The sequence below is a fragment of the Amphimedon queenslandica genome, unplaced genomic scaffold (assembly GCF_000090795.2).
Source record: "Amphimedon queenslandica unplaced genomic scaffold, v1.1 AMPQUscaffold_13507, whole genome shotgun sequence".
NCBI lineage: Eukaryota > Metazoa > Porifera > Demospongiae > Haplosclerida > Niphatidae > Amphimedon > Amphimedon queenslandica.
In genome coordinates this window covers 121,226-146,235 of record NW_003546257.1, presented here as the reverse complement: position 1 = coordinate 146,235, position 25,010 = coordinate 121,226, and the positions used below count along the sequence as shown (strand labels likewise).

At 36.9% G+C, this 25,010-nt stretch overlaps 4 protein-coding genes across 4 annotated transcripts; 3 read left to right on the top strand and 1 right to left on the bottom strand.

Annotated features, from left to right (window-relative positions):
- Window positions 1-25: 25 nt before the first annotated feature.
- Window positions 26-7,364, top strand: LOC100634426 (tetratricopeptide repeat protein 8-like). The gene is made up of 14 exons (XM_003383774.3): window positions 26-192; window positions 281-401; window positions 665-734; window positions 790-909; window positions 970-1,012; window positions 2,097-2,186; window positions 2,250-2,294; window positions 2,590-2,856; window positions 3,429-3,488; window positions 3,721-3,860; window positions 4,007-4,178; window positions 5,486-5,608; window positions 6,409-6,492; window positions 7,083-7,364. The coding sequence occupies exons 1-14, from the start codon at window positions 52-54 to the stop codon at window positions 7,197-7,199; spliced, it is 1,593 nt and encodes a 530-aa protein (XP_003383822.3). The 5' UTR covers window positions 26-51; the 3' UTR covers window positions 7,200-7,364.
- Window positions 7,365-11,002: 3,638 nt separating this feature from the next.
- LOC109593723 (uncharacterized) lies at window positions 11,003-13,930 on the bottom strand. The gene is made up of 3 exons (XM_020008712.1): window positions 13,270-13,930; window positions 11,937-12,956; window positions 11,003-11,429 (listed from the first exon to the last, which is right to left on the bottom strand). Exons 1-3 carry the CDS (start codon window positions 13,879-13,881, stop codon window positions 11,358-11,360), a joined length of 1,704 nt encoding a protein of 567 aa, XP_019864271.1. The 5' UTR covers window positions 13,882-13,930; the 3' UTR covers window positions 11,003-11,357.
- A 47-nt stretch (window positions 13,931-13,977) lies between these two features.
- Window positions 13,978-15,029, top strand: LOC100637869 (uncharacterized). The gene is made up of 2 exons (XM_003383716.3): window positions 13,978-14,232; window positions 14,784-15,029. The coding sequence occupies exons 1-2, from the start codon at window positions 14,023-14,025 to the stop codon at window positions 14,889-14,891; spliced, it is 318 nt and encodes a 105-aa protein (XP_003383764.1). The 5' UTR covers window positions 13,978-14,022; the 3' UTR covers window positions 14,892-15,029.
- Window positions 15,030-21,013: 5,984 nt separating this feature from the next.
- Window positions 21,014-24,993, top strand: LOC100634303 (nucleosomal histone kinase 1-like). Its single transcript, XM_003383773.2, has 7 exons — window positions 21,014-21,341; window positions 21,460-21,529; window positions 21,578-21,774; window positions 21,829-21,921; window positions 22,742-22,874; window positions 22,924-23,044; window positions 23,281-24,993. The coding sequence occupies exons 1-7, from the start codon at window positions 21,042-21,044 to the stop codon at window positions 24,875-24,877; spliced, it is 2,511 nt and encodes an 836-aa protein (XP_003383821.1). The 5' UTR covers window positions 21,014-21,041; the 3' UTR covers window positions 24,878-24,993.
- The last annotated feature ends 17 nt before the right edge of the window (window positions 24,994-25,010 follow it).

Here is a 25,010-nt window from a genome sequence, read left to right as displayed (position 1 = left end):
GGGCGTGAGTTGTTGGGTGTGTCTAATTAATAAGTAGTTAATTAAAACAAAATGGCGGCGAGGCGTGAAGGAGGGAACTTTCAAAGTGGAGTGGATCCGTTATTTATGGCTCTTACATTATTTAGACACAGAAGATTTGGAGACTGTCTTGACATTTGTAACCAATTACTGGAGAAGAACCCACGGGACCAGGTGAAAGAAATCAGAACACCTCAAACTCTATTTTAAAACGAAGAATAAAAATAATTATTATTGATTTTAATTCTTACCTCCCCCTCAGGCTGTGTGGTTTTTGAAGGTCCGCTCACTAACGGAGCAGACTTACATTGACGAGACTGAAGTGGAGGATGAGGGCATTGCTGAACTCACGATGGACGATAACAAGATTGCCGATGTCGCAAGTGGGTGTGGTTTGATGCTATTAATTTTGCATGAATGCCCAATGTCCATTTTGATTTTTTCTGAAGCTGATTTATGCATAATTATATAATACCTTTCTAGTTTATTTATAGCATATTTATAATAGTATAAAGATTAAAGATTTTACCATTTTTAAGGGAAATACTTACATAATGATAGTAGCCCATGCATATTTTTTAAATTTTTAATCTCAAATTAAAAGCAAGTACAAGTTTTCAATGTCTCTTTCTTTTATACCCCCTAGGACCTGGTACATCACTGCGTCAACCCACTGCTGTAGCTACTGGAAGAATTGGGACCAGCCAAGGAGTGAGGTAACAAAACTATTCGTTAAACTATTCGTAATACTTTTCACTAATTCTCCTCTAGGCCTGTATCTCAAGTGGGTCGGCCAGTCTCTGGTTTCCTCCGTCCTGGTACTCAAATGGGAGGAGGAGGTACCTCGTTAGAGCAAGCAATCAAAGCTCCACGGACAGCTCAGACTGCAAGGTATGCTATTACTTGGTCCTTACTTGAATCTCATCATGTGACTCTCATGTGATGTAATAGGCCAATTACCAGTTCTTCTGGAAGATTTATTCGACTTGGAACAGTAAGTGATGCATGTATTGTGTAGTAGTTTTAGGGGATTGCTATTAAAATTGGATTTTTTTATGAATTTTTAAAGTTGCTCCAAAATCAGGCCAAAGTCCCTGTACTATAGTACAGTGTCTTTGGCCAAATTTCATCAAAAATGACTAGGAGAGAATTCTCTATTTTTATAGTTTTTCCTGATACATATACATGTTCTTATGTTGTTTAGCAAGTTTGAGCTGATTCCTATCAAGATTGGATTTTTTATGAATTTATAAAGTTGCTCAAAATTGGATCAAAATCTCTTTACTATATAATATAGTACATGATATATAATTTAAAATGTCGATTTATCAAAAATGGTCAATATTTGCCTTTGTAACTTAAATCTTTCTTTCACCTATCTATTGTCATTTATGTGTTTACACTAGTACAACTTAAATTGAGATGTTAAAGATATTTCTGCTCTGACTGATTCAATTAGCTCTTGTATGATATGCACAGTATCTAATGGACTCTCAATCCAATTCTCTATGTTATTACGTTTGTGCGAGCATCTTTGCTTGCAGCTGCTAATTTTGTAGTCATATGGCATTAAGTTATGAGTGTACATGTACATGATACATGCACATGCATGCATAAATGCGTATAATTACGCGCATGTTACATGTGTCATTGTATAATTGTTACGTTGCATTCCCTGCTAAACTGAGCATGCTATTATTATGAAATACATGTATACATGACATATGGTAATGTCGCTGTTACTTGATATCATTATTATTGCTCACCGATAATTAATTTAGTAATTTAAGTATTTTGTCCATTTATAGTACATCCATACATGTATCGATTTGTCCGTCGGAAAAATGTGCCTCCAATGTAGGCCACACACAAACTCAAGGGAAGGGAAGTTAGGGAACATGCCCTTTTGGTCAATCACCGTATCTTTGCTACTTTTTATAATTAACAAGGACGTGTAGCTAATGTTTGAAATTATAGTAAACATACAATGTGGTCGATTTAGAAATTACTTTTTTTGTTATTTTAAAGCAGATTTTTCATTATGGTTTTTAGATGTGCATGTTCTGTATTATTGTTAGGCGTCAATGCTAACTGAACCAGGTGGGTCTTTCATTGATGTAACGAAACTGAACTTGGCAACTTATGCTCAGAAACCAGCACTGGCTAAAGTGAGTTTATAAGGAAATAACTACTTCATTTGCTTCATTTTATTGCTACATTTTCTCTGTTAGGTATTGTTTGAGTATCTATTTCATCATGAGAGTAATTTTAGAAGTGTAAGCATTGTGTGTTTGTGTGTGAGAGAGAGAGGAGGGGAGAGAAAGGGGGGAGAGAGAGAGGGAGGGAGAGAGGGAGGGAGGGAGGGAGAGAGGGGAAGAAAGAGGGAGAGAGGGGGAGAAAGAGGGAGAGAGAGAAGAATGAGAGTCACTCAAGCAGAAAGAGGGAGGAAAGGTGACAGAGAGGGAATGTTATGGAGGAAGTGAGTAAGAGGTTATTCCAAGAAAGATGAAGAGAATGAAGAGTGGGAGACATGCATTGAATATCACTGTATTCTCCCTCACCGCTCCCCAGGCTTTACAGTTGGCAGCACATGCTACAGAATCATGTAGATTTGAGGACTGGTGGTGGAAAGTCCAGCTAGGGAAGTGCTACTATAGACTGGGGCTGTACAGAGATGCAGAGGGACAGTATCTCTCGGCTCTTAGGAGCAATAAAGTCCCTCACCCCATCACCAAAGGAACCACTGAATACTTCCATTGCATTGACATGTACCTCTACCTTTGCAAGCTGTACATTAAACTGGATCAACCTCTAAAGGCACTGGAGTATTACAGAAAAGTAAGAGCGGGATATGGAAGCTTAGTGAAGAAATGATAGGACATGCTTGATAGGACATGTACATATGCTTGTAGCCTAACTTGGAAGTTAGTCAAATTAAACACAGAGAGAACACTTTTCCTTATTAACAATGAAATAGTGTTGCTCAACAGTAATGAAGTCATGTGTTAGCAATTTAGTATAACTCAATCATTCGATCACTGCATGATGTGTCTATACATGTACAGTGGATACTGTAGTTCATGATTATACTTATGGAGCTATACTGCACATGTGTGATGATTGTGTGTAGATATTTTGAATATTCAACTGATTCAATAATGTCTGTTTACTGCTCCGCCAGTACATGCATCCATCCAATGTGCCAGCCTTTCAATTATTGACTATAATTTTTAAAATAATTACGCTCTGCATTCTTTCCCAGCTGTTTCGCTAATTGTCTCCAATTGATGGTTACAAACTTGTTTTGATCGGATCCTCTTTTTATTGATTGATTTGTTTGTCTGTTAATTCCTTGTCTCTCCCTCTTTCTTACTTTATCTTCCTTCTGTTCTTTTACTCTCTTTCTCTAGGGATTGGAGAAGTTTCCTAAAGACACGAGTTTACTCATTGGAATGGCAAGAATATATGAAGTAAGAGATCATGGACTTAATTCTATTCATTATTGGCTTTGCATTAATTGCATGTCTACACGTCATCTTAATAGTAATGAGTTGAGAGTAAACACACATGTAGATGATGCTTTTATTTGTACTTGCACTAATACTCTCTCCCTCCCCCTCTCCCCCCTCTCTCTCTCCCTCTCTCTCCCTCTCACTCCCTCTCTCTCCCTCTCCCTCCCTCTCTCTCTCTCTCCTCTTACAGGGTTTAAGTGACACTGATCAGTCTATACAGCATTATAGAGAGGCCCTTCAATCTGACAGCACTTGTGTTGAGGCCATTGCTTGCATTGCCACTAACTACTTTTATTCCGATCAGCCAGAGATAGCCCTCAGCTACTATAGGCTAGTACACATTGCTTTTAACTATAAAATATTAAAATATTAATAAAAAATGCTTAATGGATGTAAGCTACCTATATATTATTACATGTATGTACATGTACAAGTATTGCTGTGAGTTTTCATATATAATTGTCATTTTCTCTCAGGCGTTTGCTACAGATGGGCGTGTACAATGCTGAGCTCTTCAACAACCTTGGTTTGTGTTGCTATTATGCTCAGCAGTACGACTTCTCCCTGAGTTGTTTCCAGAAGTCTCTCTCTTTGGCGTCGTTGGAGACACTCGCCGATATATGGTATAACATAGGACAACTGGCAGTGGTGAGGAAATTAGATAAAATGAAATGAAACTTGAATTACAATGCATAGCATATGGGGCATTTTTTAGATTAAGAATAATTGTTTACAAATTTGGTAGGCATGTTGTATTATTGAGTATTTTTTTGTTTTGTATAATCTGCTAATAGTCCATAGTTTTGTTATCATTATAGTCCATAGTGTGGTACGTCTGTTGCTATCCAACCACCACTGCATTCATTAAACTACACACATGCTTGATGTACATGTATGTACATGTTAGTCTCATTTTGTAACAATTAGGAATTGTAGTAATTATAGTAGTAATCTTAAGTGGAGGTTTTTATGTATTAATTTGTTAGCTAAGAAATATTTACTCTCTCTCCTAATGGCCTTTAAACGATCCATTGTGAATAGTTATTATTGCATTAATAATGGGAATAGATTATGCGTGCAGTTATTAGCCAAAATATGACAAAATTGTTTGCTGTGTGTGGCCATGTTCTTGCAAAGCCGCTCTTCTCTTCTCTGCATGTACAGTAGATCTACACGTCTGTATGTGTGTGTCTATGTGACTGTGAATTATTAATCATTACAGTCCGTGACTTTATTATTACATTGAGTGTGGGGCATGTGTCTCGGTGGCTGTGTTGTCATTTTTATAATTATTTATTGTGTCATCATATGATGACTGAAGGGTCTCTCTTTGTAGTCTCCACATGGTGTATTCATTCCTTTTTAAGTGTATTTACAGTGTATAATTGTATTGTAATGAGTCTCATGTTGTACATGTACACCAGAAATATAAATAATATAAAAAGATATTTAGAGAGAGAGAGAGAGAGAGAGAGAGAGAGAGAGAGAGAGAGAGAGAGAGAGAGAGAGAGAGAGAGAGAGGGAGGGAGAGGAGAAATATAGACAGATAAATAGGCTAATCTCTTAATGTGTTGACATAAATTATTAGCCCAGGCTGTTAGGTTCGTGGCATTCATGTACATGTACATGCATATATACATGTATCTATACTTGCTTGTACCAATAAGAGTGACTAATTAATTATCCACTCTCTATCTTGTACACATTCGCATAATTAAATTTTTGTCTGTCTTGTCTTGTCTGATAATAGTGTCTAATCTCATTTCGCTAATTGATTAACTCGCCCTCTCACTCTCTCTCTCTCTCTCTATATATGCTTGAGTGTCTTCATTATTTGATATGAATCCTGTGGAGGAAATTAGGACATGTGTGCATGTGTACTATTTTAGGTTTCTATTGTCCTCATTTTTATTTTCTCTCTCTCTCTCTCTCTTCAATTGTTTCCTCTCATTTAGGGAACTGGTGATACTAAACTAGCCTATCAGTGCTTCAAGCTGGCCATTACTCATGACAATAATCATGCAGAGGCTTATAACAACCTTGGTGTATTGGAATGGCAGAATAAAAAGGGAGAGAAAGTGAGCTCACCCCTATAGCATAATCTCATTGGATTCACTGTTACATGTATTGGGCAGGGTTTCCCACATAGTATGAGCTTCATGAGCTGACAAGCACTGCAATATGCAGTGTAGTACATGGCTTTTTGAGGAACTTTAAAAATTCATAAAAAATCTAATTTTGATCGGAATCGGTTCTAACTTGCTACATGACATAAGAACATGTATATGTATCAGGAAAAATTATAAAAATTGAGAATTCTCTCCTAGTCATTTCTGGCAAAATTTGGCTAAAGTTCCTGTACAGGGACTTTATCTCGATTTTGGAGTAACTTCAGGACACCCTGGTATAGGGCAATTGCTATGCAATTTATTTTAAAATTTCATTTACTTTTTACAGCTTGTGTTTACGACTGGTCACGATGTCTTTTGCTTGCACTTGTTATTATTATTAAAATTTGTAGCTTACAAGTCTTCAGATTTAATTTGCCTATGAAATAATTTGATAAAGAATCCGATGCATTTTTACCACTTTGTGTGTAGCCATAGAACAAACACCATGTACCATGTGCAGTATTCAACGTACATGTACATGTACGTTCATTAAATGTACATGTACGTGTATTAGCAGTACATGTACACGTACAACTCGCTGCAATAAATGATTTGTTCTCCTTTGAGTTTATTATTAAGGTTAATTTGATTGTCCTCCTCCTGAATATTTAATGGTCTCATGATTCTTAGATTATAATTTATAATTATATTTGACACTTTTTGTTATTCTTTTTCTCTCTCCCCCGTCTCTCTCTCCCTCCCTCCAGTCTTTAGCCTGCTACAATGTCAGTGTACAGTTGGCTCCCCATCTTTATGAGCCTCATTACAACATTGCTTTGGCATCTCAGAAGGTACAGTCATCAATTACTACAATGTACCATATCAGTACATACACTTACCAGCTTATATCTCATATTCTATATTAGGTACCAGTTGGAATGCACACTCATATTTGTGTTCCTAATAAATAAATGACTATATAGTTCTTGTACATGCGTGTACATGTATTTTGATAATTGGAAAGCAATGACTCAATAGTCAATTACTACCTATTGTTACTGTGCTATTGCACTGTATATCAGGTGTACACTGGCTTCTCTCCCACTCCTCCTCCTCTCTCTCTCTCCCTTTCTGTGAAACAAGCATGTCTGTCATACTCTTAGCTGTTAAATGAATCCTTTGAGTCAAGGATTGAGTTATAAGATACATAAACAAAGCTAATTGGTTGGACTGGTGTTGTGTTTCACCATTGGGCAATAAGCAGAGAGGCATGCTCACAATGGAGTAATTTATGATAAACAAGTGTGTATCTGGATATGCTTATTGGATGCTTTGATACATGTACATATCCATTGTAACACCATATATTAGGATTTACATATGGTGGCTCCGATTAATATTTAATTTTAGTTTTGTTTATTTTGTTCCCCATTTCTCTTAGATTGGTTGTCTTCATAAAAGCTATAAAGCTGTCAAGAAGTCTCTAGAAGTATATCCTGATCACATTGAGTCTCAGGAGCTATTGAAGCAAATACAGCAACACTTTGAAGCTCTCTAAGACAAGTACATGTACATGTACGCCAAGCCGTCTAACTCTATCCTTCACTTATCCCCAGGCATCACTTCTTATAGTATAGGCAATTAGGCAGCAGTCCAATCTCTTAGTGTTTGTATCAGTATGTGTGTGTGTGTGATACAAGCATTATTTTATTTATTTTAGTAATATTTTAATAATAATTTGATTAATGGGAGGAAAAAAGGAGGCAGGAATGGAAGGAAAGAGAGGGAGAGAGTAAGAGAGAGAGAGAGGAGGAGGAGTAGGTTGTGATATAAATTATAACATCAGCTCTAGTTTCCACTATACTAACCATTTGACCATTTTATGGTCATAATGAACATATTTTCACTTTAATTTAAGTACATGTACATACACTATTTGTATGTACACATGTACATACATGCATATATTTAGTCACTAAGAAGAGATGACACTTTATGACAGTTTATTTTAACAGCCTCTGTGATATGATAATCATTTGGTAAAAATGTGTTTGATTTGTTTCATTGAACTATAGCTTGAGGACATTAGTCAGGCCACTATATACAATAATAAATCTTATAATTCCTGAAATATGAAAATTCCGTTGATTCATAAACAATCCTTTGCCCCTACGTACCCAGCTCTTTCTTGCCATATGGGACACATTTTTTTGTAGCGTGAAAATATGGAGTCTACTACATGTACATGTATATCCCAGACACTGACTTGGGTGCATGTATATATTGAATTGTGTATGTCATGTTTCGCAAGAGCTGTGATGTGGCTGGCATGTCCCTAGTTGAGAGATGGTACTAAACATATAATTATTCTGTTAGGCAACATTACCGATAGCAAGAGTACATGATTTACAGAGAGTGTACTATTGCCAATAGTGTAAGGGATTATTCCACACCTTTTATAGGTTATACCCTTTAGCTGTGACATCTCCCATCTCTCTGTGTACTAAATTACTAGCAACAAATTCCTCTCTTAATAATAGTCTTAGTAGTCTTAATAAGCATTATTATTACGTTGTTTTTATCCTGTTCTTTTACTAATGAGTTCCTCTAATACATTTTAAGTGTCATAATATAAGGAAATGCTTTCAACAATTTTGCTGTGGTTTTCAATATCCGCTATTATGCATAAGGCATATTAAATATAGCTTGTAACAGTATAGCATTCTGTAGTACATCCTCTGCATGTGCACATATGCATCATCTATGTGACATACCAATACTAGTTAATTAGAATTTTTTAAAATGTACTACATGTACATGTATGCTGGCCATGTGTAGGTTGGAAGGGAATGAATGATTATAGAGTCACTCAGTCTGCATTGCTAGTGTATGCTATGCTTGTATACTAGGCTATGCTTTTCTATAAGCATCTTGTCCTTAGGGAAGGCTTGCTGCATACTGTCACGTTGAATTAAAATATTTCTTGTCAAAATCATAATTGACGTTGTTTATTTCCATGGAAGTGCCTCTGTATGTGTGTATTTTTAGTTATTATTATTCCTGTTCCTGGCTAGAGTTTACTTAAAGTGACATTCTTGCAATACTTGTATCAAGTGATTGGTTCGATTAGCATCATAGAGTGGTGTTTACCTTTTGGCTAAAATGACTTGATTATCTGTCATTACGTGAGCTCAAATACCTGTAATACATGTCATCATGCATGCAGTTTAATTTTTTGTGACAAACATATCCTTCTCTTTATTTCTCTTTGTTTCATTGTTCTTTATTCCTTTATTCCTTTTTTTCTGTGCCACTTCTAACAGACTTATATTGTTCATACACATCATTAAAGATTGTAATTCTTCCTATTCTTGTATCTTGTTGCCTGCTCAAAAGCTACGACCTGCTGCATATGGCACACTTGCTGACACTATTTGCTCATTTGAGTAGCCCTTGCTTGTGCTTCCATAAAGGATAGTGTCATACTGTTAGCAGGGCATAGAGTCTTGTCTGTCTACACATAGGGATTATTGTCTGAGCCTTTTCTATGTCATGCATCATTATTTGATAGGGTGTTGGCAATGTATATCTACATCACCTTAAAAATCTAATATTAGTTTATGTTGTGCTGCATTACTGATTCTCTCCCTCCCTGCTTTGCTTGTATTTTTCTTGTTTTTTTGTTGGTGGGGAAAGTACACATGTGGGATAGACGGTCAAATACCTGATTAAAATTAATAATTTGTTGTTACATTTTTGAATATATTGGCACAGATGTTCAGAATTTCCTATCATTATAACAATGATGTGCATGTTTGTGGATGTTTATTCAATTGGTCGTGTGTAAAACTGCGTATAGAGACAAATTTGTGTATCAACTATTCACTACATGACTGAATGCAGTTCTTTGTATCATGGAAACAAAGCTGGTATTGTGTGTGCTGTGCATGCTGTTAATAGTCTCATGATTATTATACTTTACACTCTCCTTTGAAATTCTTGAACTTTATAAAATCCAAACTGTAGTACTACATTGTAGTTTGTGACGTGTGTGTGTGTGTGTGCGTGCATATATAATTTTATAATTTATATAATACATTTTTCTCTTGTACATGTGTCTATGTGACCATTCTGTGTGTGTGTGCTAAAGTCGTCATGTGTGAAGAATGTCTACGCTGTAAGTAATATACCTTCTTTACTTTATTAAGTAGAATTATATAAAATTCATTTATATTGACAACTGTAGAAATGATGGAGATTGGTTGACATTCCAAGTACAACTGCACATATGCACAGCTGAAAGGGAGGTTAACTGGTACAGCCAAGAGCAATTTTTTGCTCTACATTTCTCTGGAATTAGCTTGACCCACACATACATGTGTAAATGTTTATCTACATGGAACGCGTGCACATGTTTGTATCTAATTTTAAAAGTGGTCTTTCCTCTCTGTCCTCCTGGCTGCCTGCCAACTTAGTTCGCGCATTCTTACAAGTAATGTATCATGTGTCACATACACTCGTATGAAATTGTTTGATTTTCATTTTACAAAGGTAGTACGTGACGCATAGAGTATTGAGATAGAGTATAGATATACACTCTCTCCCTCTCACTCTATTTACCAGTTGTATCATATAGCACACACCTCAGTAAATGATCCATGCACGGGCGGAGTATTGTGTATGTGCGTGCTATGAAGTACGGGCGGCTCCTTTCCTTATACCTTGTGATTAGCTGCTGCCGTAATTGAGCAAAATGAAGCAATATTTATAATCCATGTATTATACTTCTTCTCACTTTATCGGTCAAGGATTCCTTACTGTGTAGGAGAGTCAGGGACTATTTCCTTATTTATTATGTGACTGCATGTGTGTACTTAATCTAATGTCCTTATTGATACATTGTCCCATTGTTATACTCCCCAGCCAGTACATCCATGTGTGTATATTATCATTATTATTGTAGGTACACGCAGACTTGCAAAGAAGTCAGAAATAATTTTGATTTGTTGTTTTGTCCTGTTTTAAAGGCAGATAAACAGATGATTCGCATTCTTTGAGTTTGTTATAACTGTTGTTGGGAGAGTCTTCCTGTTTTGTATAGACATCCATGTTGTAAGGAGCAGCTGTCTGTCTTGTCCTATGAATGTAGCCATCCGTGTGAGAGTTGGCTACAAGTTATGGTATGATGTGCTCAAAAACACTCTCCTATTGCCTATTTAGTCTTGTTCCTATTTTGATTAGGGCAATGCATTAATGTGTTTTAAAAGCTGCCTATTGTATTACATTGGACTGTCATATTTGGCATATAGTCTTGCTTCTACTCCTCCTGCTGTTGCTGCTGGTTTTAATATATTCAGTAGATTATTTTTTTTTAATTGTTATTTGGCTATACAATGTGAATGTGTATAACATCACAACAATCAGTCAATAATAATAATAATAATAATAATAATAATAATATACCAGTCATTACCAAGTGAGTCAGTTGAAAAGAGGTGGGTGAGACAGAGGAAGAAAACGATTCAAAATAATAAATCACAAAAATTAAAAAGTATCAGTTCAGTCAGTCAACAAACAGAGTAGCAATATAATACAAAGAGAGAGAGAGAGAGAAAAGTGAATAGAATAAGACAAAAAGAAGTGTACATAATTTTAAATGAATACAAACTACATCAATTTGTTTTGTGTGGTATGTGTGTGCATACACGATTGCGTATTAATGATATGTAACTGTCACATGGCTTCCTTTCTTCTTTGTTCTAAGATGATTTCTGCTACTAGGAGAAGCCTATGGAAGCAAAGAGAGAGAGAGTATAATTATCATGTATTACAGGAATGCAGGTACATAGGAAATAGCTCTCCTCTCTTTTCCTTTTACTCATAGTATGAACTATGTGTAATGGTTGTATTGCTATGCAGTGGGAAGTTATTCGAGAATACAAAGCTATTATGAATAGCTCCTTAATGACTCTCAATGACACCTCCCCCCTCTGCAAGCAGCATCTGTCACTACACGCATGAACTTTTGGTATAATTAAAGTGTTCGATACTCCTTTCTCTCCCCCTCCCTTCCTCCTCTCTGGAGAGTAGGAGTTTAAATTGTACACGTATACTTTACACAACAAAAGGGTATCGATTGTATGATGCATTCAATACATGTACAAAGGAATGCTGTTTTATTGATAAGAAGGGTGAAAGCATCTGCCACTAAGTCTAGCACAATGCTCTATTCATCATGTCAGTGCAGGTGTCTTAAAGTGCACATGTGTGTACGTATACATGTACATGTACATACCTCGTCATCGTCCGAAGCTTCATTCTCTCCATAACTTGATATGTATCCTGACTCTCTTTTGCTGTAGTATGGACCGTGGGCCGCTGGTGATCCTGGTGGACTGGTCATAGGCGAAACTAGGTCCATGGTGGCATTCATCATGACTCCATCTGTCGTCTCTGTTAGTGACTCTGTTTTTATCAGCGGAATCATTCTCTTCTCTACTTCATCTGGTACTGGTGTGTTCTCCCTCGTGTTATTCTCCGATTGAGTCTTTCTAGACATGTGCCCTTTAAACATTTGACGTCTGTCAGCCATCTCCGATGTCACGGTCATGTAGTTTGATCCAGCCCTCACACTCCGACTGAGTGGATGCTTAAAGGAACCCTCGTTTAGTACACGATGCAGCCCCTTTCCTCTCCCAGCTATTTGGCCATGATCTGGTGGGACAGCAAGCGATTGTTGTGATGATAGTATACTTGAGGTGTCGTCTGACGACATAGAGCTAGACATGAGAGCGTGCGGATCAAGATCAGGGCTTGGATTGGGTCCTTTGTCTAAATCAGTCAGATCTAAAGTGGAAGATCCAAGCCTAAGATCTTGAAGTGATGGTGAGTCTGTGTTCATGTTCGTTATTGTGAGATCACTGGTGCTCTGTGAGTGGTCAACTTTGCTTCGTAGCTTTCGGCCAAACGAGTAACGAAGTGGTCTCAAACGTGTGAACGATTCCTCGGTAGAAGATGAGTCAACGTGATCATTGATGAGTGATTCATCTGGTAAATCAATCTCGTTATCAATATCGTTAACATCTCTTTCAAACAGTGGCAAGAAATCAATGCTTGGCTCTATCTTTCTGTTTGCTACTGGAGACACTTTCTTGCTCCTTATGCTAAAGCTCATCATCTTGTTCCTTGAGAAACTGGGAGAGGAGGAAGAGGAGGAGGAGGAGGAAGAGGAATTATCATAGGAGAGGGTCCTATGTGTGACTCTGCTCTTGGAATCTGATGTCACTGGTTGGGAGAGAGGGACAGACATTCCATCCTATAAAGAGAGAGAGAGAGTAAGGTCAATGACATTCTGACTATATCCTTCATGCGTATGAATTATTTCTTATAATAACTGTGCATTGGAGGAATGTGAACACCTGATGATTCTGTCACAACGATGGAGTAACCAACTACTTGTACTCTGGGAAAGTGCATGTCACTGCATATTGCATTGTATGGGTATAGAGCTCTCTCATGCAACCAATAGTATATGCATCTCATTCTTGTGTACATGCAATTAAGGATTATTGAATTCTTCTGACAAAATTGGATTTATTATGCATTATTACTATTATACGTGAGCTTACTATGTCCTCATAATGGTGGGTCTTTTGTGATAAGAAACCATTCACGGGGTTGGAGCCAAGTCTACTAAGAGTCCTTGATCTTCCATAGTTTGCTGTCAGTCCTCTCTCGTCGTATTGGTCTCTCACTTGACTCGGAACGAAATGTTCGTCAACGATCTCATCCCTCTTGCTGTCACTGAGTATTGTCCAGCTGTGTCCATGCTGATTCTCCACAGTTGATTTCTCTAGCATTATTGAACGATTGAGCGCATTGGTGGATTTGAAGTAGTCCTGGAGGAGTGCTGCCCGGCGGTCAACATGAGCTACTCCGCCGCCAGAGCTACCCAGATACTCGCCCGACCTCGGGCCAGGGGAACGAGGCATGGAAGACGGCGTGCTGCACCTTGGAGGAGTGAACATGATATCGTCTCGTATGAATCCTCCAGCACCGCTGCTGCTACTGCTGCTTCCTATCCTTCCTCTCTCACTCAAGTCGAGCAGGTTCTTGGACGCATACGTGGAAGGCTGGCTCGTGGTGGGATATGATGAGAAAACGCTGCAGGCAGCCATTGTGTATTGCCCTGGATCAGATTCTCTACGAGTAGCGACTTGCTTCTTTCTGTAAATGCTCATTCAGTTGCAAAAACTGTGGAGTAGTAGCATAGCTTGGGAGCTGGAATGCAAGGCCTTTTTATACTTTAACATCGTTAGTTATAAAACAATAGTTAATTAACCAGACTGTTTACATCCGGTATTTGTGGGCGGAGACACAAAATGGCGTCGGGAAATGAGCAAACAAGCCGCGGATTCCAGCAGTTTCCTCTCGTTTCCTACTCTATTCCAGATGATGATGAGATAAAGGAGAGAATAGCCTTGGCTCTAAACCTCAAAGATGGCCAACAGAGCATCGGCCAGTCCGTACAGGATCCCTACACGCTGGCTGTCAAGTACATTGAGAAGCATAAGATTGTGGAGGTGTTTCAGGTTACCATGGAAACTTTACACATTACACAATAATAATTTTAAGTATGGGAGTTTTGACAGAATTGTGTCCTTCCAATTGCTTTTCCATTTGAATGAACCTCCCAATGCATTTTATTTTGAGTTACGAGCAATTGGCACCTGACTTTTAAAACCTGCAAATTTCTGGGAGCATTTGGAACTATGATCAAGGCAGTTGCAATTTGCAATTCATTACTGATCCATAATTGCATTCTAGTAAATTATTTTCAATTCAAGCATCCACCATAAATAGTGCTAAGTGAACTTAAAAGCATGCTTCATTCAAGCACTACAATACAGTACATGTACATGGCTTTGGGACAATTTTAAAATTTCATAAAAAATACAATTTTGATTGGAATCAGCTCAAACTTGCTACACAACATAAGAACATGTATATGTGTCAAAAAAATTTATAAAAATGGAGAATTGCCTCCTAGTCATTTTTGGTGAAATTTGGCCGAAGACACTGTACTATAGTACAGGGACTTTGGCCTAATTTTTGAGTCCATTTCTTTCTCTCTTTTACATAGAACATTACTGCTAGGCTGGCTTATGAGAAGCCTGATGACCCAATACAGTACGTCCTTGACGCCATAGCAAAAGTTAGAAAAGGAGAAGTGATAGAAGAGCTAAAGTGACTTATTAACTTTGTGACTTCACCAAATATGTGGTTTTATTTTCACAAGCAACTCAGATCTCTTAAATAAATATTTAAATTTCCTTTTTTTTTAAATTTGATTTATGATTTTGTTTCTTAAACCAATTCCACCACATAATGTGACATACTGGTACTGTGTAGAGAGCGTTGGTATTGCTACTATTGTGTCTATTTCTGTTCATTTTGTCTACATATCATAATCCCCATGCCTGCATTCCTAGTATATGTACATCTATTGTGTATGTGTGTACTTGTCTCCATGTCTCCATGTCTCCTTGAACATGAACATAAATATGCAACAAGTTATGTACTATTGCCATGACAGACAAGGAATGAATGAAAAACAGCCATTTTTATTCTCGCATATACATGTACATGTACATGTATACGTGACCGTTATTTAGATATTTTTTCCTTCGTTCTTGGAAATATACATGTTTAGTTCTGATTTTAAACATTCTCTAGTACAAGTGCATATTATCATTTTTGCTCATTTTAGTTCGTAAACATGTCAAGAGATACACACACTATAAGTACAGAAGGCATGTTGCAATACATGTAATGTAATGCAGAGTTTACTATTGGAACAGTGCAGGCAGATACTGCATGGACAATGAAATCAAAATATTTAAATATGTAGTTATTCTCCCACTCTCTCTTTTTCTATCTACATGTATCTCTCTCTCTCTCTCTAATTTCCTTCCAGTTTCTCTTGTAGTAATTATTATCACTTGTCATCATGACACTCTTGTACTCAAACTTTCAATGAAAGACTCATTGATTAAGTTAGTTTGTTTGTCTATTTCATTTTCCTTCATTATTTAAACCTTTTAAGACTCATCATTGCATTACATACATGAACATGGCTAATCTAATATGAATATTGACAGCCTTCCAAGCCATTGCCTGCTATATAATTATTGTGATAATAACATTTGTCTGATTTCATTACCATGTACAAAGAAAGACAATCAATCTCAATGACATTACTAGACATTGTGGCTATGTATTGTAATAATGCTGTATGTGTAATCTTACATGCAATCCAGAGTATATACATGTATGTACTATGTACATGTATGTGTGCATTTATATTGTCCCTTAATTATCTTTTTATTTGTTGCCCTTCTGACAAGTAAAATCAATTATGATGAATCCTCTTTATTATTACTGTTACTTTATGTGTACTGTATATGAATGGGGGATTGCCTTAAGGCTATAAAGTGGAGCAAACACATTCTAATCTATTGATCCTAATGCTGTGTGTGCATATACATGACTGCATGCTACTAATAATAATTACCACATGATGTGTGCTACTGCATAAAGTCTATAAGTACATGTACATGTACATGTAATCCAAGCATTGGCCCTACACCCTCTGTTTGAACACAATAGTTAATACCAACACCTTATATAGTAAACAGATAAACAATGAGCTCCTCAATAGTTTTTTATTGGTTGACATGGCAATTACATTGCATATCGCAATATTTGATCTTTCATTGCTTAAAAATCTCTCTCTCTCTCTCTCTTGTAATCTTCCCTGCCAATCCATTATACTCTTAACCTTTATGCCAGAAGATGAACTTTGATATTAATGGAAGCTGTGACACATTACAATTAGTATACTATACAGGATATCCTTTTGGACTGTACATCATTTACATATAAGCACTATAATTACTCTAAGAGTGGATGTACATGTACACGTTATTACGTGTGGTTCTCAAAAATGACGCATTTATCTTGCATTCCGTGTACATTTGCAAGTGTACTAGCTGTTATTGTAGCAGATTAAGGAGGTATGTCTAAATGATCATTTCACATGTATTTCGCAAGAAATGTACGTTACATTGTTTCCCTTAAAAGTTTATGCCATTTCACAGACCATTGATAATGCTCTCTAATTCAATGTTGTTTACTCTTTTTCTCTCTCTCTCTCTCTCGCTCTCTTTCCACTTTCCTTCTTCTCTTTGATCTTTCTTTCTCTTTCCCTGCCTCTAATAATAAAATTCCAGTGGCCCAGGGGTCAGTGTGACATCTTACATGTTACATGTAAGAGTTACAAGGTATGCTTTGACAAGGTATGCTTTGATTGGGAAGACATGAAAGAGAGAAATACATGTGCATTTTGACCCACCCTGTCTTTTTTAAAGTGTAGCACACTAGTAATTCTATCTCCTGGGACTATGTCACTGAAATAAGAGTGAGTTGTAGCACACTATATAGTAACTCTACTGAAATAAGAGTGAGTTGGTTTGAATAATGAATGCTGCATCTCTTATCATAGTCTATCTATGGTAAAAGGTGGCACTCCTAATTTTTACAAAGAATGCGGTACTTTTTTGATGTAGGCTATAATTACAATAATACAGTGGTTAATTGTATATGCAGTAATTATTTGAGTGTGTGAGAGAGAGTTGTTTACCACATTTTGGATGTACAACGATTGGATAGCGCATAGAAGCAACAACAAAATTGCATTCATCATTATTATTATTCAAATGCCATCAACTTGTCTTTGTACATAACTACATATTAGCCTGTAATACTATCTACATTCCAATCCTTGTCCTATTAGCATATGCACAGCTAATACACAAAACAGTAATACAGAGACAATGCATGTTGATATACTCTACTTTTATTTAGTATCTACACAGTAATTTTTGTAGTATAGCATAGTTTTATTGTTAAATATGCCGTAATGGTATTGTTATTAGAAATTCATTGGGTCTTTATTGTTAATATAAATATCCAAATACAACTCCTATATCATCACTCTCCATATATAGCCAATCCCTACTTCTAGGAACAACAAAAACAAATAGAAAACATGTATTAGTCCTAACATTATCCTTTAGATACATGTACCTGTATATTCTAATGTGGTTCTACTGGCGTGAATACTTTGGCTCCTTACCCTGTTATGCTACACAGCCGCTTTTTTGGAAAGTGTTTATTAATCTCAAGATATAGCCATAACCCATTGCATATTGACAGCTGCTGTTTCTCTAAGCATTTCCGCTATTTACATGTATACATGTATGCACGCATGTCTCTTTGTACTTCAATGTGATATGCTAGAAATGTCCATCGAGTTGATGTGTTATGTCTAAAAGAGATGAAGGACTTGAGGGAGATTTTTGTGTAAGTACTTAATTGGTTTGTGTCGGATGCACACGCATCAAAGTATGACTTGCGAGCGCTTGCTTTGAGCAGCTGCCTCTGCCGGTATAAGTTATGCTGGATCATGATTCAGTTATTGAGTGACAAGATGAATATTGATTACAGTTTAGTCAAAAACTGAATTCTTCTCATGCTTAGGAGCTAACCTATGACTGGATAAGTGAGATAATAGGAAGACAAGGTCATTAATGAGTGCACTTGAAAAAGAGTGGGAGTTATACATGATTAATGGCCGGTACATATGTATTCATACATGTAAGCGAATGTGATTACCGTCACATCTTTGTGTGGCTATGCTATGTACTGCACTGTAAACCTAGTGCTTTATACAATTGAGTATTGTTATTGACCATTATACTAACTGTCTCTATGTAATGGCTTTATTTAACGGATGCTTCTATCATAATTTAGAGTAAATGTTGTCATTGCCGTCTATAAGTATATAGGTGGCCTATTATCCAAAACAATAGATGTATCATGAAATGACAGTAATCACTTGTGATAGTGACTGATAGTGGGGCATTTTTGAGTGTGCAATATCAGCTAGTACATGTGTATCCAATTAAGGTACAATACCCCCTTTACTACAATAGAATAATAGCTATATTCCACAGTGTAATGAGCATGCATCATTGCAGTTATTTATTTTATTATAGTCCCTTTTTGAGGTGGTGGCTGTACCAAGCATTTATAATTCATGTTTTGTGCTGGCTGGTTTATTGTGTACATCCAATGCTCATACATGATCATCGAAACATGGAAACAACAAAATGCCATAGTATAGAGACAATGCTTTGCTACTAGCCTCTTAAAAGGGAGCTAGCCTGCATGCCAAGTTACAGGACCAACTGTTCGGTACAGCCTGGAATTATGATTGTTCAAAGAGTTACGGTGTACATGTACATAGATTCAGAATAGAATCATTCATTCGTGGCAATAATGATTCATTAAAGACATTCCAGCGAGTAACACCTGCTTCTACACAATATCAATTAGAATACCAATAGCCCAACAATTGATCCATTAACATGTATAACTATGCATGACTCTACATTCATAAGTTATTATGTACATATGATTGTCTGTGATATATTAAATATTATTTTGTTAGACTGGTGTAAAAATGTGTTGATGAAATTAAGCTGGCCAGCAGGATAGTAATAACTGAATTTGAGGTGACTCAGTCCTCTGATGTAATGAGTCTGTTTGGGTCTGGCTATTAGGGACTGAAAACAAACCAAAGCAAACTATTTGCTATCATTTTGATTGATTATAATTATGCTACTGAAGTAATTACCTCAACCACTAGTACTGTATGATGGTGGAGAGAGAACACAGAAAGAAAGAGGGAGAGGAAAGGGGGAGAGGAGAGAGAGGGAGAAGGAGAGAGAGGGAGGGAGGGAGAGGAGAGAGAGGGAAAGAGGTAAAATGTGAGGAGGAGAGGAGCTAGGACAGTGCACAGTTACTTGCGAGAACAAATAAATTACAGATAAATCACAATTTATTCAAATAATTGACCACACACAGCCAACAATGAGAACAATTAATAAAGCAAACAATTACACATTATAGCGTAACTATACACTGACTAATATCATTATTACCATTGTATATACAGCTGCTATCCCTGTCTGTTCCTATTTTCCTCATTTCTTATTAAATCAAGCAAGATTAAAGGAATTCGGAAATGTGGGGACTAATATCAGTGATATGCTATCATATGGACATTGATATGTGGTATATTATACAAACACAGACAAGTGTCTTTAGCTAGACTAGCAAGAGAAAGTGCATATAATAATAATAATAATAATAATAGTAATAAAAGCAGTGCAATATAAAAACAATGTATGTCAGCATTAGTGGTTGTGTATATGCAAACACTGCAATAGTAAATCTTTTATCAAATTAATTGCAGAAAAATACAAACGAAAAATAAATTTTTTGCTGCATAAGGAAGGAGTATATTATAGAGTAAAAATTGTTATTCATACAAGCATATATTTATACTCAAATATTTCAGTTTACAACTGATTTCATGGCAGCATATACTCCCCTTTCCCATAAAAAGTCGCATACCAACTGACAAGGGACAAATTCTCTCTCCAAAACACATTTGTACTCATTGCTTTTATTAACCGACCGGCTTGACCTTATAAGGAGACGTGTACAAGAACCAGTATTAAAAATTTAAGGACGTGGGTGCATATCCTGGAACACAGGTAGCAATAAAATATTTATAGCTTACATTCTAGCTACATGCATTAATTTACTGATGATCTTATGGTACAGTAATGCAATCACTGGTTAATTTCAAATTGCATGCCCTCCACAATACAGTATTAACGTCATTGTTATGTCACTCATACAGGAATACATACATAGCAATCTATTAGTATAGTTGATAGGAGGAAGTGTCCTACATGATGACGTCCTGTGTTTCATTTGACTCCTTATAAGGAATGAATGGATCTTCCTCTACTCCTACTGATCGATACATTGTGTTGATTTGTTCTGTGTAACTACCAAGAGATATAATGGTAGCACCATATCTACTCGCTTGCTCGTGTTTAGTGTCCTACTGTCTTTGTCTCACCCACTGATTTATTATCAGCACGTCTACTGTAGCTCATTAAATCGTTATCATTTAATTAATAATTAGTCTTTATTCTTTATTTATTTGTCTTTATTTTTATTAATTGCTAAAACGTTTTACAATAGCCTATTGCGACATGAAGGCATTCCTGCCAATACTAATAATCAAGTTATAGTGGACAAGCCCTCATACTGAGATGTAAGACCACCTGTGTAATCACTTCATGGATGCATTCATGTGAGAATCCTAGGAATGTGTGTATGTGTAGCTATATTTCAGGCCAGGTAGACACGTGCTTCCGCGTGTTCATGATTTAAGGAGGTTTGTAAATTGTAATGCAAAATGGCGCCCAAAGAGGCAACTAGAAAGAGTCCCAGAAGCAAGAAAGGGAAAGCTGAGAGTGATTCTCCTGATGGATCTGTAATAAGCAAATCTAAGAAACCTCCGAAGAGAGCTCCTAAGAAGAAAACAGCTCCTCCAGTTAGGAAAATGGCGCCTCCATTGCCATGTGGTACAACCCTTTCCGGGTTTACTAAGAAAGAGTGGAGGCTAGGGAATTCAATAGGGAAAGGAGGTTTTGGAGAGATATATGAAGCATTTTCAACAGCTGCAAAATCTTCAGGCAATTACGTTATTAAAGTGGTAAGTATACTTATAATCCTCCGCCCATAAAATTGCTGATATGTATATATGATTTTCGAACTCTGCATGATGACATTATAAATAAACACATTTCAGTTGATATTTTAAATTAAAACAGGAGCCAGAAGACAACGGACCCTTATTCACAGAATTATCGTTTTACACACGAGCAGCCACTGCAGACAAAAGTGAGTTTATTGTGTTTATTTTTATTTATTAATTTTTACTACTAACAGTAAATGATTGGATGAAGTCTCATGATTTAAAGTATCTTGCAATACCTCAGTATATTGATTCTGGGAAACATGAGTCCTCATCTTCGCAGTATCGCTTTCTTGTGATGGAGAGATTTGGGGACGATATTGGAAAGCTTTTTGAAGAAGCCGGGAGCAAGTTTGGAGTAAAGACTGTTTGCTATTTGGCATTAAGAATAGTAAGTGAATAGTTGTTGTAATTATTCTTGATCGTCCATCTTTTCTCTCTAAAGTTAGAGGCACTTGAATACTTACATGATTCACAGTATGTTCATGCTGACATTAAAGGCACAAACTTACTTACTGGATATTCTCAAAGAGATCAGGTTTTTTGGGGTCACGGGAAATTAGGCCAAAGACCATAGTACATGGTATAGGGGCAAATTTTACCAAAATTGAAAAGAAGAGAATTCTCCATTTTTATAATTTTTTCTGATACACATAGATGTTGTTGTGTTGTGTAGAAAGTTTGAACTGATTTCAATTAAAATTGGATTTTTTATGAATTTTTTAAGTTGCTCCAAAATTGGGTGAAAATAAATAATTTTTTAAAACATTTCCCAACAATTTTTTCAGGATAAATAAATTTTATAGTAAATTTTACAAGAAAATAATTTTTTCCAGCAAATTTACCGGGAAAAATAAGCTTCCTGGCAATTTTACAGGGAAAAACATGTTTTCCGGCAAATTTTCCCATAAAAATTATTTTTTGGCAAATTTAGGAAAAATAAGTTTCCCGGCAAATTTCCCAAGGAAAATTAGTTTTCTCCAGGAAAAAATTCCCAGAAAATATTTTTTTCTGGGAAAATTAATATTTAATGATTTTGCAAATAAACTGTCAAATTTCATAGGGAAATAATTTTATAGCTCATATATTGGATTTTTACAAATTTTTTAAGCTGCTCCAAAATCGGGCCAAAGTGTCCTGCGCTATAGTACATGGTCTCGGCCAAATTTTCCCAAAATTTTCTCTACTTTTATAATTTTTTCTCATGTACTAATATTGTGTAGAGAATTTTAACTGATTGTTTTACAAATTTTTTAATTTTCTCAAAAATATTGCCAAAGACCCTGTACTATTATAGGACAGGGTCTCTGGCCAAAGAAAGGCTAAGGGAGATTTATGTATTTCTGTATGATAATTAGGTATACTTGGTAGATTATGGATTAGCTTTTCGATATTGTCCTGACGGTGAACACAAGCCGTATAAACCTGACCCAAGACGTTGTCACGATGGGACTATTGAGTTCACAAGCATTGATGCACACGATGGAGCTAGTAGGCCTTATCATAAATAAAATGATCTATAATGATTCATTGTATATAGGTCCATCACGTAGAGGGGATCTGGAGATACTTGGGTACTGCTTGTTACAATGGTCCTGTGGTAGACTACCATGGGAGGATTATATAGATGATAAGCCAAAGGTAGCGAGTTTGAAGAGAAGGTACATAATTGGCTGATAATAATTTAGTACCATAGCTAAGTCAACTTTAATTACGTGCACTAGTTGATCTTTATCCCACCTGCAAGAGAGTTTTTAAACGCTAAACTAAAATAACATATACATGTTTATAGCATCAAAGATACAGCTAAATGACAATAGCTTAATATAAGAAATACTCACAGTATATTTTATGCTATTATTATCCACTGTTTCTATTAATAATTCTCTCTCTTCAGGTATAAAGCTGCTCCTACTGATCTGATGAAGGATTGCTTCAAAGGAAAGGCGTACCCAAAATACCTTCAGAAATACATGGAGTGCATTTATAAACTCTCGTACGAAGAGACCCCTAAGTATGAGGATTTAAGAAAAATTTTTCTAAAGGAACTGAAAGATAACGGCATGAAAGATGATGGAACTGGCCTTGACTGGATAAGAGGAGGAGGAGTTGGGTTGAAGGGGCGGAAAAGAAAGCATGATCCGGAACCAGAGTTTGAATCCAAAGTCATACCAAAGGCTAAGGGTAGAAAGATGACACGGAATGAGGCAACTGACATTGACAAAGGCGCTGATGTTGTTGTTATTGACTCTGAGCCCAAGAAGTCAAGCAGGAAGAGGAAAAAGGATGAAGGGTCGGGTGGAGATGATGGCTCTGATGTTATACCAGGAGCAGCAGGTGGAAGGAAGAGGATCAGTCATGACTCAGATGGTGAAGACTGTGACCTGGCCATTGATGTAAAGAGAGGGAAGCATATCAAAGCAACCGACACAAGTGATAGTTCTGAAGCTGGTGAGCCTCTGCCTAGAAAGACAAGGGGAACTCTTAAAAAGCCAGGCCCACCTAAGAGGAGGGCAGGTAAAAAGACAGACCTAGAACCTGTGCCCAATATTATCCCTGGAGCTGGCCCTACCGGAAAGAAGGATCACAAAGACTTGGACCCAGACTCTGAGGACGTAGAGATAATCCCTGGTGTTGATCCCAAGGCTGGTAAGAGGAGGAGGGGAGGTAAAAAGACTGACCCAGAGCCTGTGTCTGATATTATCTCTGGAGCTGGTGGTCCTACCGGAAAGAAGGATCATAAAAACTTGGACCCAGACTCTGAGGACGTAGAGATAATCCCTGCAGTTGATCCCAAGGCCGGTAAGAGGAGGAGGGCAGGTAAAAAGACAGACCCAGAGCCTGTGTCTGATATTATCCCTGGAGCTGGTGACCCTACCAGAAAGAAGGATCACAAAGACTTGGACCCAGACTCTGAGGACGTAGAGATAATCCCTGGAGTTGATTCCAAGGCCGGTAAGAGGAGAGTACTTAAAAAACCTGACCCAGAACCTGTGTCCAATATTATCCCTGGAGCTGGTCCTACCGGAAAGAAGGATCATAAAGACTTGGACCCAGACTCTGAGGACGTAGAGATAATCCCTGGAGTTGATCCCAAGGCCGGTAAGAGGAGGAGGGCAGGTAAAAAACCTGACCCAGAACCAGTGTCTGATATTATCCCTGGAGCTGGGGTAAAGAAGGACAGCATAGAGTCAGATCCAGACTCTGATTTTGAACCCGAGCCTAAGTTTAGTAAGAAAGCACTTCGTACAAAGCCAGCTTCTTCTGCCATTATCCCTGGAGCAGATCAGAATGGAAGAAAGAGGACTCGTAAAGATAAAGATTCTGGCTCTGACTCTGATTATGTTCCTAGCGGTGGAAACAAACCAATAAAAAGGAAGAAAAAAACTGCCTCCAAAGCAAAGAGTGGAAAAAAGCAAAAAGATGATTCTCAGACTCAAGGTCCGATCATACCTACAGGTCGTTACCCTCCTGAACTGGGATACAAGCAATAAGGACCACTCACTTATGATTGATTGATTGTAATAATGTTACTTTTACATTATTTTTCTTGTGTTAACAGTGCTATTGCTGTGTTAATATGATCAATCACTTGATTTTATAATTGTACGGAATACAAAGCGTAGC